The 17,159-nt window shown below is 37.8% G+C and overlaps 1 protein-coding gene across 3 annotated transcripts in view; it reads right to left on the reverse strand.

Annotated features, from left to right (window-relative positions):
• The window catches only part of PIGN (phosphatidylinositol glycan anchor biosynthesis class N), a 104,506-nt gene that overhangs the window by 6,557 nt on the left and 80,790 nt on the right, over positions 1 to 17,159 (reverse strand). For 2 of the 3 annotated variants that reach the window (XM_048938523.1, XM_048938521.1), the window contains exons 22-28: positions 14,954 to 15,056; positions 12,869 to 12,955; positions 10,195 to 10,250; positions 9,656 to 9,731; positions 8,246 to 8,319; positions 5,328 to 5,370; positions 3,462 to 3,514 (exon numbers count right to left, since the gene is read on the reverse strand). In XM_048938523.1, coding sequence (XP_048794480.1) covers positions 3,462 to 3,514; positions 5,328 to 5,370; positions 8,246 to 8,319; positions 9,656 to 9,731; positions 10,195 to 10,250; positions 12,869 to 12,955; positions 14,954 to 15,056 — 492 coding nt within the window. The remainder of the gene's footprint in view (positions 1 to 3,461; positions 3,515 to 5,327; positions 5,371 to 8,245; positions 8,320 to 9,655; positions 9,732 to 10,194; positions 10,251 to 12,868; positions 12,956 to 14,953; positions 15,057 to 17,159) is intronic. The other variant, XM_048938522.1, reaches the window with a different exon arrangement.

Genomic DNA, 17,159 nt, shown 5'->3' on the forward strand with positions numbered 1-17,159 from the left:
CTATGCTTTATCTACAAGCCTTATGTCCACTGACCTTTGAAAGTGCAGTTCAGATTGTACTTATCTCTATATCTTCCAGCAACTGATATAAAAAGATTGGGAAATCATGTCTGGATGAAACTATATAATACTGTCACATAAAGAAGTTTCAAGGGTTTATCTTTACCATCTGTTTAAACAGCTATCTACAAACTGCACACACTATACAGCTAGAGTATGTTTTAAAGGCTACATACCTCAATTTTTAGAGCTGGATAGATAAAACAATTTTTAAGCCATAGAGAAATCTATTTTAGTGGCAAAGAAGCTGAAAAGCTATCTATTCCATTTATCTGTTATTCAAAAATATAAGAATCTGCCTGAAACTTCCTATGATCATGTACTAAATACTAATAAGTCAAAAGTATTGAGAAGACTGCATTATTGTATGTATGAAATGTAACAGTGAGTTCTTCTACAGCTTATAATACAGTTTAGGGTTACCTCAAAACATACAGGTGCAGGGTAAGGTTAGCAGATCTCAGAAACTTGCATAATCAACTACTATGAATTTTACGTTCACTGCAAGATTACACCCTGTTCTTACATCTACACAACAAAAAACTCTCTGAAAAACAAGTCCGTGCTGATCTTAGTACCACCGTTAAGCAGAGGGGCTTGAACACTTTCAAAGAAGCCATAAATAGTTATGGTAATTCATAATTTCCTGAGAAGAGGAAATCAATGGCAGGTTTATGATTTGCTGAATGCAGTACTACAAGACTGTATGTTAGGTGTACTGTTGTTCAGCATTTCATTACTGACCTGGAAGAAAGGGAAAAGTAAAAATGTCTTGCCACCGACAGATAATACTTGCAAGGTATGGTATATTCAACTGGAAGAATAAAGATGTTGTTAAGGCAGATATGAGGCATGGTAGACTGAGATGCAACAGCCAGGAGAGAAATTAAAAGACGAAAATGTATCAGTTAAGCAAGCATAAACTACTTCCAAACAATAAGAGAGATCCCCTAGGAAACAAAACACCACCGTAAGATAGCAATGAAACTTCTATTTTTTTTTTCCCTGAGGTTTTTAAAATCAGATTTTACATATGAAAATAGTGAGCACTGCTACTGAAAAAAACCCAGGTATTACCTAATGAGCATTTCCTACTGAACTTGCATATTCTTACATTCAAAAATTTTGAGGTGTGGTAATTAGAAAATTCAGAGAACTATCACAAAAAAGAATGAGTGGAAATATGCATCAGAAACTTTCCGAATGCAAGATATAAAGCATTTCAGAGGATTTCAAAGGAACTAATCTCTTGCTATTCACTAGGCAGCTAAATTGCTGCTTTTCCACTCTGATCTCAACGATCTCATGAAGTAGTAATCTAAAATGAACCTGAAAACTGTATCCCTCCCCCCATCAGTGCCATGAGGAAAAAAAAAAAAAAAAGGAAAAGAAAAGAAAATGGAAAAGAAAAAGCTGTCAAGACCCGTCCCTAAGGGTGCTTCTATTCTTTGTTCCATGAAATTCCACACAGGTTTTGCTGAGATAAAAATGGCTGGAGAAAAAACAACCGCCATTTCCTTAACCGACTCAGTCTTCTCAGGAAAATTCTGGCAACATCTAAAATGTCAGCTGTGAGGGGATATTTTCAGACCTTGCTGTCAAAGCAACAGACAACACTGCAAGAGGAATGCCACAGAGCTGTCACAGGGGCTGTAAGAAGAGGACAGGAAAGAGCCATGTTAGTATCTCTCTCCCACTGATTTTGGGAATTGCCCAAAACCCCACGAAGCTCATTTTTCAGGAATAAACAACAAAGAATCTTCCACTGTTGCCTGCTGATTTTGTAAAGCTTGAGGATCACATGTTGACAAATCTGCTCAGGTTCAGGGGTCAGAACACTGCTCATGCTAGGGAAGAGAGAAACTGCTTCAGTTCTGCCTAAAGCTTCACCACCTTTCTAATGCAGCCAAGTCAGCTTTAACTTACGTTCCCACACACACACACAATATACATAAAGAGACTACAGTATAATAATGTAGATTGTGAAGTCAAGCACTCAAAAATGAATTAATGACAAATTTAAGGCTGCCAGAGCATTGTGCATTACCACATTAAAAATTAATCACAAACACTTTTTCAAAAGAATTCTTTCAATGCTTTCTTCAGTGCTCAAACACACATTGAGAGGCAGAAATACATATGTATGTAATAGGCTCCCCTGAGCTCTCAGGAACAAAGTGTACCTCCAGCTGAAACAGATTCAACAATCTATCCCAGGTGTAAATCACTGCGCTATGAAGACTGTGCATCAGAAACAAAGTTTTCTGTTACTTGTGACTTTTTTGTTTTCGCTTGTCAACTCCCAATTAGAAAGCTTCTTGCTCAGCTAAGCACAGCTCTTCTGAGGTCTTTAATATCCTTATTAAACTACACAGGAATTCAGCCAAAGGATGAGGCCAACTGACTTACCACAAACTGACAGCAAGAAGGAAGTGTGATGATGTTAAAGCGCTGTTTTTGTTATTTGATCTAACTCAACCTCCTCCCATTAGGAACTCTCAAAACATATAAGCAGGAATTTCAATTTCCAAAAGGAAACAGGCAGAACGTGTGGATGCATGTTTGTATATGCATGCACGTGCCTGAAGAAGCACGGGGCTCAGCAAAGCACAGGGTAAACACAGACCAGAGTATTAACAATGAATCAATATTCAACTTCTCTTTAAATGACATTTTCAAATTACCACATTGGCTGGATTATTCTGTACGTATTTCCTTCTAAACTTATTACAGAATATAATCTATTCCCACAACTCAGGGAAGGTAAGCCTGAAATCTGTGCAATCCCAAATAGAAATGCATACTTGATGATGTATGCTGTAGGACTTTGCTATTCAGAATGCATTCACTTGCTATAACTATGATTTGTATGTTTAAATGCTACAGATTTATTCTCCCTGAGCTGAGGGTAGGATTAATTGAAGCGTTGGTACCCACCAACATACTTGCAAAATGTTCATTAATTCACGGTGGATCTTATATGGGAGTTTAACCAGATTCAAGATAATTAACAGCTTTGATAAATTACGACTTTAACAGTAATTAAAACTAATTACAGTGCAAATCAGTAATTAAGATATTTTTTGTGTCATTATTGTTCTTCAGGAAGAAAACAAGTACTGCTGACAGGATTTTCTGCCATGCTAGATTAATTGCCTATTCCATGTTGCTCTGACACAGGTTTTAAGACACAAGTTTTAGCTGGTGCTATATCTACATGTGTATGTGGGTGTACGTGTGGAACACTTGCATGCGTGTGCATCTGTTCTAAGTACAGGGATCATCACTGAAGCATTTGATAAGGGGAGTAATTGAAAACATTACAAAGAGTTCGAGTAGATAAACAACAATATTAACCTCTGAACCTTCTCAAAATGCAACAGTGGCAAAAAATACTGTACCTTGTGCCTATGTCAAGCCAGCTTCCATAATCTTTAACCAAAAAGAAAAAGTGCTAGGGAATAAAACAACTTTCATTAGTACATCAACAGTGCACAATTCAAAATAAACTCAAAACCAGTGTTTTCAGGTTGTTTACTCCAAATTTCTAATTCAAGTGGAACAAGGGCAGGACCTTTCCAGGAATGCTCATTTGGACCAAACAGAAAAATACTGTAAGAGCCAGAAACAGACTTAACATGGTATCAAATAAGAGCAGCTAAAGATGGACCGAATTCTCTCTCTGTTTGCAAGAAGCAGAGATTACCACCAGCTAATCTTCTCAATAAGTCAGTCCACCTTGCTGCTTAAAATAACAGGTTCCCAAATAACAACTAGTATCAAAAAGGAAGTATACTGTTTTCATAGAAATCTGCCATAAATGTTAGACAACTCCAACAGTTTTTCATCTGCAAAATGGCAATAAAGTCAGGAAAAGACAGAACTGAACTATTAGTGAATTCTGGCTTATGGTCACATGAAACACATGAAAGATTCAGGACTACAAACTAACGTTCTTCTACTTCTTCTTCTGCTTTATATACACATAGTTCCTGCGTATCACACCTCTTTGGTCAGACTTTCTTTGTACACCAACTGTATACTTATTAATTGTTTGAAAATCATTAAGTTAATAAGCGAGAATATGTGAGGTACAAGATACTGGGGCTTGCTACACACCACTACTCGACATACCTGTCCTCTTCATTTTAGACTGATCCCATTAGTGAAACACTGAGTGTGATTCACAAATATTTTAATTCTTTTCCTACATAAGTTATCAAAAATTAGTAGAAAGACTTGCTTGGAATGAAGCAAAACTAAACCTTCTCAATTTCTTACTCTACAGTCAAATTAGTCATTTGGTTTTGTATTTGCTGCTTTTCCTATAAAGTAAGATCCACAGATCACAGTATTTTGTACACTGCAATTGACAGTGATACCATATCTGCAATACTCACATCAAAGTGACTAAACTCAACCAGCATACATGAAGAGAAAACAGGAGCTCTACCTGCTACTCTTAAACAATTTCAACTGATTTGATGATACTGTTGTGGTTTAACCCAGCAGGTGGCTAAGCACCACCCAGTCATTTGCTCACTTTACCACCCTCCCCCCCGTCCCAGTGTGACTGGGGAGGGAATTGAAGAAAACAAAGTGGAACTCATGGGTTGAGATATTTAGGGGTGCTACTTACTAAGTTGAAGACAGTTAAAGGAGAACTACAAAAATGTACTTTTAATCTGTGAAAACTGTACTGGGTTATTATTGTTCAGATTTAGGTTATTTCATCTAGCTTTGATTGTGGACACAAACTGACTGAAGATTTCATTGATTAAGAGTTTATTACGAAGGGCACAAAATCTCTTTTCTCAGATATTGCAGATCTCCTGGATTCTGGCAACATCAACAAACAAAATGATACATAACATGCATTTCCCTTTGTGCCTCTTCTTATAGGAAAAGTGGGGGACCATGAGGAGAAGGCTCACATTCCTGAAAAATTAAGCCTGGCAAAAAGCTAAAATTGATTTAAGCACTGCCTAAGAGTTTGACTGGAAAGCACATGAAAAGCTCAGATTAAGTTGTTACTTCATTTTTGTCTCTTGCTATTATAAGAACATTATTTCCTTAGAAGCTTTAATTACATGAAATTCAAAGAGTGGTGACTGCAGGAGTGTTATCTCTAAATTATGCTGGGATTTCAATTCGTTGCCCTAGCTGCAAAAACTTAGAAGACTGAAACAAATTCAGATCCTTACATGGAGTTAGTAAAGCCCCCTTGGCTCCATCTTATTTGAAGAGAATGTGCAACAACAACTTACCAAAGCCATAATGTCTGAAATCACAAGAACAATGAGGAAAAGGCTGCAAAGAAAAAAACAGAACCAGACTATTATCCAACATACATGCCCACAGACGTTGCAAAGCTTACTAAAATCCCCACAAAGAAATTAAAATAAGATACAATTTCTTGTGCTTGCCTTCCAATCACTCAGCTACTTTTGCATTTATTAGAGAACTATTAAAATACATGACTAGAATATTTGGTATTTGGTATTTGTAATCCCACCCTGCTTGAAACAGACATTTCACATTAGCAGTTTCAATTTTGCAACAGAGAAACCTAACACGAGTCATTTAGCAGAGAATAAGAGCGTGTTGGAAGCAGCGCCTGTCCATTTCTGACACCGGGAGCTCATGCACTAGCTAAGCCAAATAAAGCTGATTTAGAAGTTTGAGGATGGATTCAAGAGGGAATAAAACTGTTTTGGATAGGGAGATAACTGAGCTGATTGGTCCTACTCTGACATCCTCCCTGCTGAACAAAGCATGCCTCCTTTTCCGAGCTCTGGGCTCCCATAAGCTCTTCCAGCAAAGCACAGCATTTTGGAGGCATACTCCCAGACTCCTGGGAGCCCGTCAGGCAGCAGGTTACTTCTGGGAAGTAGACTGCAGCCAATAAAACGAACCAGAAGGGAGCACGTAGAGCTATTTTTTTCCCCATTAACCTAATGTTCTTTTCATTAAACTATGTAAATCCTAAATTGCATGAAAGCAATTACTATAACCGGTTAAAACTAGTTTCTAGTTAATGACACTGAAGCAATGTAGCAAGAAGCTGACCCATTAGCAGAGAAGTCCTTAAGTATAATACAGCTAATTTGTCAGTAGTAACACCATAAATCCATGAAGCCTTTTAAGGGAAGAAGAGTCCTGCTGCATTCAATGAGCCTGTAGAGGGGGACACCCGTACCGATGTCTTCTAATAAGGGGTACTGCCATTGCTTAAATCAGCTATATTTCATCAGTGAACTAGCATGCTAGAAACCTACTGCATCTCAGACTCACTGAAAGGCCTCTTTCCTCTTACCTATGGCTCAGATTGGGTGTTGCAATCTTGCACTGTCTAGGAATCACTCAGCTAGAGGGCTGTTTTCACAGGCAAGTTATAGGAACATTCTGACAGAATATTCTCCATGAACAGGAAAAAAAAAAAAAAGTAATTCTTTTCTCTATAAACAAGGAGTTTGGGAGCAATTCGTTGAAATCACAAAAATCTACTTTCTGCCATTCTGAACTGTAGGAAACCTTTCACAGAGGAAGGACAACACTGATTTCACTGTATGTTTATAACACTACAAAAACAAGATTGCCTCCTGTGATGCCTTAATTTAGCTAGCAGGGGCAGCAAGAGCAATAATGAGAGCGCAGTACAAGCACTGGGATGCACTGAGAATCAGAGCACAACCCCTCCAGGGAAACTGGGCATATCTTGTGGTTTCTGTCTCATTCCCAAGCTGATGCTGTAGCAATATCTTTGCTATTGTTACCTGAGCAGTTAAACAAAGAAAGCAAAAACTCCCAACCTAAGGTACAGCCACAGTCTCAGAGTTGTAAACATGTACTTGTGCCCCACAGTTTAAGAAGTTTGTATAATTTTGCCTCTCACACACACATGGACATTTCATAAGAGCTTGCAATAGCTCTGGCATCATAAGCATTCATAAGTTGGGAAACACTGACCTTTATGATGCCTGATCCCTATACATGTAAAGTGCTAGCTGATCTTCTAAACAACCCCAGTTCCTCACTGCAGCTCTGCTCCTATATCACCCTTAGTGAGGAAGGTAGATACCCTTCTTTGGAGGTTCCAATGACAGCTCACACAGACTGCTTGCACAGCTGAGGCAGGAAAGGTTTAGTGGGTGAGCCTTGTGCTGTTTCTCCAAATTTGTCCTGGTCTAAGGCTGCCATGTACATCCTAGTACTGGGTTGCATTGTAATAAGGAGACAACAGGCAGGGCACAGACGGGATGAGAACGAACTGAAAGGCACAGGGTATCACAGTCAACATGGGCAACTTCCTCCAACTTAGCTGAGGAATACGCAGTACAAAGCCGCTGCAGTACCCCTGCCACTGTCAAGTGAGACCCTCAGTCAATCTCACATAAGATCCCACTAAGACAAATTCAAAATCAAATGGCTGACCAGGACCTCCTCCATGTCAGCACCATGATGAGCAGAGGTTGGGTACTCTTCTCACACTCCCTCTAAAAAGTCTTTAGAGATGGAGAAAGAACTGGCAGTCATCTAGTCCTACTGCAAGGAAAAAATTATTTACTCAGAAGGCAGTGAGGCAGTGGCACAGCTGCCCAGAGAAGTTGTGGTGCCCCATCCCTGAACGCATAAGGGCAGGTTGGATGGGGCTCTGGGCAGTCTGATCTAGTGAACAGCAGCCCTGTCCATGGCAAAGGGTTGGGGCTGGGTATGTATTAAGGGATCTTCCAACCTAAGCCATACTTTTTTTTTTGAATTAAATGCTACTCACAATGAGGTCAGTGCTAGAAAGCTCTGAATTGGTTACATTATAAATAGGTTATTTTTAAAATATTACACTATTGGCAGAGTTGCGATATGAAACAAAAGTCAAACTTCAGGTTCCACTCATTTTTCTACATTACGAGGAAGAAAGTGCTCTTTCTGTGTGTTGTCAAGAAAGAATATTAAATATCATTGCCTTAGACAGAGCAAACACTTCAATTTATAATCATTTATCACAATGAAAAGAACTCCTGAGCTTGCAAAATCACTGAACAAAAAATATGAACCACATTAACAACTAGAAGTAACATTATAACTTGTTTTTTCTTTTAAATTTAGATTGAGATTTGGCAATTTTTAATTCTTGCAGAATAGATTTGTTATCCTTACTAATGCAGAAATACAGCACTTATTGTACCTCTTAGATGACAGCTGTGTTGTGACTTGAACAGCTTCAAAAGCACACGATACCAGAAGAAATGGTATTACAACCTGTTTAAAACACAAACAACATTCTGGTTTATAACCACATTTACAAAACAAACATGGCAGGTTGTGGAAATATTTTCCAGATTTTGAAATTATCACAGAATGTGTATGTTAGAAAAACAAAATATTGGCAAGAAAAGGTGGAAACGCATTCTGCAATAGTATGCTTAACAAACAAACAGAAAATCCCTCCCATAGTTGTAGCTGAACTGCAGTGAAATAAACCATGAGGCAATATGGAAAACTATAATTAAAACACCCTGATGATCCTCACTTCATTTAGCCCTTTCTTAGCACTGATGATAAATACTTCAGCAAGGCCAAAGGAAAAAACTGTTGAGATGCAAGATCTCACGTGACAGATGCAGAGCTCCAAGCAAAGTAGAATAGGTCATCAAAATAGCCATCAAAAATTAAAAATAAATAAATAAATTAGAATATAGCTTGTATTCAGCAAGATGAAAGTTCACACTGCCCTCCAAACCCAAGGAAAGCAAATGAAAACAGTTCAGTAATTTAAGAAGAAAATAAAGCAAAAAACATTAGAAACATGAGCGCTGCCTTTTGCTCCTTCCAAAGTTGACTTGCATTCCTTAAGTTAGATGTGTGAAAGCATCTTGATTCTTACAGGCTAAAAGCTGTTCCCTAGAATCCAAAAGATTTTCACTGACCAGTGTCCTGAAGTATAACTGTAACATAAGCCTGCTTTCCCGAGGACAGAAAAAGCAGAAAGGCAGAGCAGGGAACACTGCATATTTTAAAGAAATCTATGAATACCCTATTTCCCTTCCTGTTTTTCTCTTTAGCTCTGCCTTGGGCAGATCAGAAAAGAGCTCCCACACCCTGCCTGTTAGCAAGAAGTGCAATCCAGTCTCTAACAAATCATTAAGATATTAAAAACATGTTAAAAACAGTACTCATTGTAAGAATGACAGCCTAATCAGGAAAGCACTCAAAGCTCGTACTTAATGTAATGTAGATAGATGAAACTAATAAAAGAAGTATATATTCCCTCAATGTTTCCGTAGATATTATACTACAGGGAAAACTTACCATTTTAAAAAACAATTTAGAGGTCTTCTTAACATTTGAAACTTCCATCTTAATATAATAAACCAATCTAATGCCATTAAATTATACTTTCCATACAGTTTAGTTTCTTTCCTTTGGGAATCAGAATTTAGCTCTAGAAACATTATAAAGGCTGAAAGCTTCACACATGGATGAGAAGGCTAATGAAGCTCAAACAAAGATATATGTTTTTGTAACTACTATGTACGTGCTACATCGTTTATTAAACAGTTCTTTGAGAAAATTTCACCAAGGTAGAATTACTAACCTTCAAGAGAAGCAAGCCTCCCATTATAAACGGACTGAACACAGTCAGGAAACAATAGACAGACGCAGGATCAAAACTAGAGAGACATGAAAAAGGCATTACAACATGTCTTCTAAATGGCATTTTGCATTTAAAAACATAGCATTTAGCTCATCCTGGGTACACGCATTTTTAAACAATGCTTCCAGATTTCTTTTCTCTTGCTCAAATATTGAATTAGCAAGGATGTTTACACTTCACTTTTCTTTCTCTACAATTTTCTCTGCTGGTGCCTTTTGGGAAGTCATGCTGCTGATGAGCCATTAAGTTCTTTCAACTCCTTTCTATGTAATGAAAATTAAGATGACTTGTAACCAGTGTCAGCTCTTAAGGAACAGGTTACAGAGAGTAGAAACCATATTATTTGTTATCAATATTATTACCAAATATTGCTTTAATTCTGCTGCCCTAATTTTGCTGACTAAATTTATATTTGGTACATCAACCGTAGGATGTATTTTTGTAACCTACTGTTTCTCAAATGAATGAATACTACTTACCTGTTAATGGAAGCTATGTTTCCTGTGCCAAAAAAGGCTGTCACTATGAAGAAAACCTAGATGTATTTAAGGAAAACACACCACAGAAACAGTTGCAGTAAAACAAAGCATTTTCCCCTTCAATCCAATCTACTTCTCAAATCCTGTCATGAAACTCTAAGAAGCAGACCCACTATTACAGTTTCACATTGCATGAAGACAATCAAAGCACTGTCCAGCTCTACCCAAGATTTCAAATATGACTGTGTCAAATTTTACTGATAGAAACTGCATGTATAACGTTTTAGTGGCTGTCTTGAAGTCCCTGCCAGAAACTTGGCAGCTTGTTCTCTGGGTTCCTAGCAAGACAGGAACATACCTGGACACAAACAAGCACATGTTTATGCTGACATATTGCATCACCAAACAAAATAGATGACTTTATTGAGGAATCAAATGAGGAAGAGGCAGTTGGCCATGAAACAAGACTAAAGGTTGTTATCCCTCCCATAGCTTTGTCCTCCAAAGGTGCTGAGCCTCTTCATTGCAACATGGGACTCCCACTGTACTCAGGAGGGGTAGGACAACTCTTGCACAATCAGTATAGCTAGAAGTTTTACCAACCTACCTTGTTCATCTAGATATGATGATTGCTGCTATAGCAGCCCATTAAAGATTATTCTACCTTCTGAGCTCATTGGAGCCCATTATGACTCACATCTCTTTGGTCAAAGAATGGTTTTAACTGCTTTTTCTTTCTTTATTTTTCTTCTTTTTTTTTCTTCTTCATTTCATCAGGCAGAGAGTTTGTGACAATGGCTCCTGCTGCTAGAACACCCTCTGGGTCCTTCCGCTCCTGTTACAGCCACTGCATCAGATCATTTAAGTCTCTGCATAAACAGCTTGCTACCAACTATTCAGCAGAATTGTTGTGATTCTGCACACAGTATTTCTGAAAGATTAGGTCAGCATAACTACAGAAATTATATCTCCCAAGTGTATCACATCATTTCAAGTTTAGTAACACAGCAGGCTAACAGCGTAGCGCAAATCTGTCAGTTGAGATTTATAAGAACAACAACTCTGTAATAAAACAGAAAAAATACCAGTGGCACATAGGTCCAATCAAAATGCTAAGCATATGCAATTTGAATCTTCTGGAAGATAAGGTCTCAGTGCCCTATATAATTTTGGGCCCTATATACAAAGCTTGAGAGATTATTTTCAAGATACAACTCACAGGGTTGCAGATGCAACATGATTGTTCTAATAGAAAAGGCCTCTAACAACACTATTTCTAACTGTTGTACCTATCTAAATTTAAAACAAGCAAACATCCATGCCTTTTGAACTAGAATGTATCACACCTTTTCTCTGCAAAGGAGACCGCAAATTGTCTAGTTTTTTTCAAGACCTGAACAGAATACATTTAAGTGTTTTCATGTAAGATGAGATTAAAGTACCATATTTAAGTATTTGATATTATGAGGTAGTATACTGAAGCTTTAAAAAACAATCTTTTTTGGGGGAGGAAGGAAGAGGGGTTGGTTAATTTTTCGGATCTGACAGCAATAATTTCACTAAAAGCTTATTTTTTGTATAAAATCCAGCAATAGTAACAAATGAAACAGATGAAATCACTCCAAGGTCTGACAAGTGGTGCTTCAGATTTCCTGCACAGAGAACACGTGTTCAACACCTAGCATGCTGACTTAAGAAGGCATGCACCTTCTTTAACAATGAATTGCCTTTTTAATGATATGACCATCTCACTTCTGCTTCTGCAGATTCCCAAATTCAATCAAATCAACAACACAAACTGTGATTCTGATCCACTCTATCAGATTTGGTTATTCTACAAACTATAAAGCCTGTTTTTGCTGGAAGCAGTATTGAGGCAGCTTCTTCCTACCTCCATCTGTGACAACCCACCTGTGATAGAAAGTTGCATATTCTAGTCTGGCTCATTCCAGACTCTCCCACTTGCATACTTATTACCCTTTCTGCCAAATCAAAAAAAAATCATCAGCAGATACAGTAATGCAAAATAACTGCAATGCTAATAAATAAGCAACCCTTCTCCTTAAAAACAAATCCCTTCTAGCAGCAAAATTGAGTGTATCACACATCCTTTCTAGGCCAGAATCTGGCAGTATGTTTTGTTAGAGTCTGCAGGAGCTTTTCTTCTCATCTCCCCTGACTGGACATGGCCAATGCCCACCCCTTAACAGTTTCTTCCTAGTACACTGTCATACTCTAAAAATGATAAAACAAGAATAATTTTAATATCACTTTTTCCAATTAATTTATCAAGGCTCAATGAATTCCCTGCAGCCAAAATGTAATAAAACACAAGCAAAGTTGAGAACCAGTGTCCTTAGAATAAAGGTTAACTCAACTGCAACAGTTGTCTTTTCCAACCTTAATGATTCTATGACTTTAAGATGCCAAACTTTACCAAGTTGCCAAGAAGATGGATTTCAAAAAAGCGCAGTTCATTACAGTTTTTTGTTTGTTTGTTTTACTGCTGCGTCAAAAAGCAATGTACAAGACCTCTGTCTTTTGAGCAACATCAGATAAATAATCTTCATTATTTTCTATTTCCAACCACTACCAGACTACAGTTTTTGATTGATTGAAAAAAAAAACACAAAAACATCTTCTCCTTGGAACACAGCAGCCAACAAAAGGATACAAAGAAGAAAGACCTGCGGATGTCATCTAGGTGGAGCTGTCGAAACTGAGTTATATCAGTAGCATAGGAGAAGTTGAAGGAAGCAAGCTGGAAAGACAGCAGAAGAAATCAATACATAACATAACGGATGTACTTTGACAGACCCACCATAGTTTTATTGAAATAAATGAGAAATAAGCCTAATTCCCTAGCAGTTGTTATTGGAGTGGTGTTACGATGAGGACTGCAACCTTTCCTTTTTTTCCTCTTATTATACTTTAATGAGTCTGCCAGAAAGACTCTACAGATGAGGTGATGAGATGAACACAGTGGAGCTTCCACTGCTATCTACACTAAAAAAAAAAACAACACAAAAACACAAACCTTGTATGCCTTAGATTTATCATATCTTTCCATCATAAATATTCCTCCTCCTACACACAATCACTTTCAGTGCTCACATGAGTATGTGAAAAAAGACCCACAGAAATAAAAGACCACAATTATCCTTAGTTGACTTACGCTGTGAATGAGAATACTAAGGTATTCTCCATCTCCTTTAGATCTCATCACAATAACACTTGACCTAAAGAGAACTGTTCATAAAGTTTTAGAAGCCAGTGAACTCCTTTTCACAGGGGAAAAGAAAAAAAATTCAAATAACAGACTTTCAATGCTGTCAACATTTTAATTAATATTAATCTCACATCAGAAAGCTGAGTTGAATTCTCAAGCACAAGATTTATTTTGGCTAAGTATTAACAGACATCTGAGAGATTATTTTTCTCATCTAAAAGTGGGAAGCAAGAGAGAGCATTACTGTTCCTTTCACTTGGAACCCAAAGTCAGATGACATACAGATAGCAACAACGTAAACACTAATTATGGTTCACTTACATTCTTTTCATTTGATTTTTGATAAATGAAGTCATCATCACTGTTCTAGTCTTCTATGTAATACATTGCTCTAGTAGAATTTTACTTAAAAACAACTAGAAGATCAGAACACTGTCAGGCAGGTAAGCACCACAGTCTGACTCTTAGCAATTCAGATGCTACAAAACATCCTCACATAAAATATCTCAAGTATATCCAGTAAAAACAAACAGCAATTCCCATTTTCATTTCTGAAACCCAGCCTTAAATTGGTAAATTCCATTCTCTCTCAAGCTTTAAAATCATCTCCCCTGTGGAAGAAAAAAAATCACAGCATTTGTGAGATCCACTCTGGTGACTGCTTTGGCATGAAAGTTGTGTATCACCACTCTAACAAGTGACTCTGTCCATTCCCATGCACTTTCACCCAGATTTTCCCTGACCAGCACCAAGGAGGGCACACTTGGGAGAAGTAGGGAAGAACCAGTTGCATATTTGCCTTGCTTCGAGCACACAGACAGCTCTCCAACAGGCACTTTGGCTCTAAACTAATGGCATAGCCACAGCTTGCTAAAACCTTGACCTAATCTAAAAGCAGCAGTGTAAGCAGCATAGGCTTTGGAAATAGCTTCAAAAATTTTAGGGTGAAAGAAGTTGTGTTGCCGTCTATTACAGAACTCTTTCTCCAGGCAAATCCAAGAATGTATGAGTTCCTATTTAGTCTTCAGTTCGCTGTCTGGCTAATTAAAAATAAAGAGCCTTTCTTGATGAAAGTGGCAAGACAAAGTCAAACATGATTTCTTGCATTTCCCATGGCTCATTTCAGAAATGAAAATACTTCTTTTCAGTCTCTTATGTGGACACTCGCTACTGCCATCAGAGTAAAGAAAGTACAGTGGCACTGTACTTGATCTGAAGAGTTACTGGACCTTACTCTGAATTAGCGTTACAGAAGAGAGCGTTAGTGTCAAAGAAGAGAGCTTTGTATTTGGCAGAACATACTGCTAAGTCAAAATGATTTTCTGCATTCCTAGAAATAGCTCTGATGTGAAACATCTTCTACAAGGTCACATTCCCATTTCATGAGACAGCTGTTACTGGGCTCCCAAGCTCCAAAGAAGAAAATGCAGTCTTGCTCTATGAAAATAACCCAGAACATTTATTGCACCTAAAGGAAAAAGAAGATGCTTCTGATAATTTAAAACTGATATAACTATCTGGAGCTGTTACCTTTGGTTTGAGTGAAAGACCATAATGCTGCAATGCTTCTTGTTCCATCTGTATCCACACCAACATCAAACTGGAGAGCACCAGTGGAAATAGAGCTTCATATCTGATGAGCAACATAATAATCACAGTAAGGGCAGTCACTAGCAACCATTTAACATCAAATACCATCATATTTATTTTTCTTTACCCAAATCATACACGGAAATCACAACTGCCACCATTTCTGAGTACCCACAGCTGGTTGGTGAAGTTTAAAGCCACACCACAATTAAATTGTACTAGTAGGACAGGCAGAATGTTTCAGTTTTGCTCAGTTGTGTTTTGCATCCATTTCTTTATCTGATTGTTGCCACAGCGTTGGCTGAATTCCCACTGGTATGGTTAATAAAACTGATCCAAATAAAATTGAATTAAAAAAGAAACAGGAAAAAAAAGTCACACCCAGCCCTTGTTTTCTTCAAAATTGAAAGCATTACAGTAAGACTTATTGATAACTGAGAAGGTTCAGACCAACTTAGCGTCTAGGAAGTGTGTCTCTTTAGGATCTAATTATACAACCTTATACAGGTGACTTCAGTCCAGCTGCCAGGAGAAAGGCAGTCGTGTGATAAAAAGAACATCCCATTTTATTGAACTCAGATGTCTTTTTTGTTTTCTACGTATCAGTCTATTCCAGTAGCAATATCCATTCCAACAACAGTGTTAAGTCATACTCTAATCAAGGCAGCTCAGCTACTGTAGCAGCTAGACCTCTTGTCTCAGAGGGGCATTGCTGGCTTCTACAACAAACCATGAATGTATTAATCTGAGAAATTAAAACATCCTGACAACTTGGGGGTATAGACTTCCATCAGAAAACCTTGTTTTTCCCTGCCTTCTATGTTCCAGGTGCACTTCACAGTGCTTCTCATTTATTTTTTTTCCAGATAAAATTCTAAAACAAACAGTGACTGTGACACCAATACTGACAAGACTACTAACTTGTCTAAAATTAAGAAAAAGATTGCATTTAATCCTGGTATAGTCTCTATAATTCCCTGATAGTGTATCTACAGACTGCTTTCAAACAGGAACAAAAGGTTTTGGACTTTTCTGTTTTAATTATAAAAATGACAAGCAATTAAGAAATGTGAAAATGACAATGTCTGGGTTGTCAGCAGCAAAAATAGCTGCAAGCCTCAGAGTTGTTTATGCTTGCCTGCAAACTGAACGTCTTCAACTGAGTGAGTGACAACTTATAAGCAGCTATGCTTTGCAACTATCCAGCTACAGCTAGAAAGGTGCTGAAATATTAACACAGCATTGAGGAGACAAATGCAGAACCTGGATTTTTTTGCAATTTTTCTTCTTTTTTAAAAATAATTTTCTGAATTTGTTGGTCTGTGTGAACACTGTAGGAAAGCACCAGAGAGCAGTCAGCACTGAAGTGGTTTGGCGCAAGGCCATGACATAAAAAGGGAGGTTGCCACTCTCATGAAAAACAACATTCATGCTTTATCCAGTAGCAGGACAAGTTAAGAAAGTCAAGTGCAAGAGTGTGTGTAATGACAGAAGACTGGAATCACAATTATGAACTGGGAGAAAGGGAGATAAAAATTAGAAAGATGTAAGATATTTTATTCCACTTAATTTCCCAGTGCAATTATGTCCAGAGGATAAATGAGAGGGGAGGTGAAAGGGATGGTTCCAACATTCCCCGCTAGTTGCGCTTTTACGAGCTACTGAGTGGACAAAAAGCCAGTTAGCTGACATGGAGTTTCCTTCACTTAAACCTCCAAAGGGTTGTCTTTTGCCCAAGAGAGGAGCAAGCTCTGCTTTTTCTGGGAGCCTAGCACCCTTTTGAAGAAAGTTACTTCCATTACGTTCCACACTTCACTTATTTTAGGGCTACTTGTTTCCCATCACATCTTCACTTTTTTCACTTCTTTTCTCTCTGAACAGAAAAGCATGTGCTAAACAACAGGAGATGTAAACTAAAACAGATTTTCTTATTTTAGTGCAAGACTGTTTGAATATGCATCCTTTCAGTCTCTGTTTGGTCTAGCTGAAAGGAATGTCAACAAAACAGAGAGCTTATAATAAATACAAAGAGAACTGCGGAAGTTCCCCTGAAATATTCCTCAGGGAACTGAAAAAGAAATACACAGTGAGATTAGAGCTGGAAGCAAGCATCACATCTTTAACAGGAATGCTCGTGAGATTCAGC

The sequence above is a fragment of the Lagopus muta genome, chromosome 3 (genome assembly GCF_023343835.1).
Source record: "Lagopus muta isolate bLagMut1 chromosome 3, bLagMut1 primary, whole genome shotgun sequence".
Taxonomy (NCBI): domain Eukaryota; kingdom Metazoa; phylum Chordata; class Aves; order Galliformes; family Phasianidae; genus Lagopus; species Lagopus muta.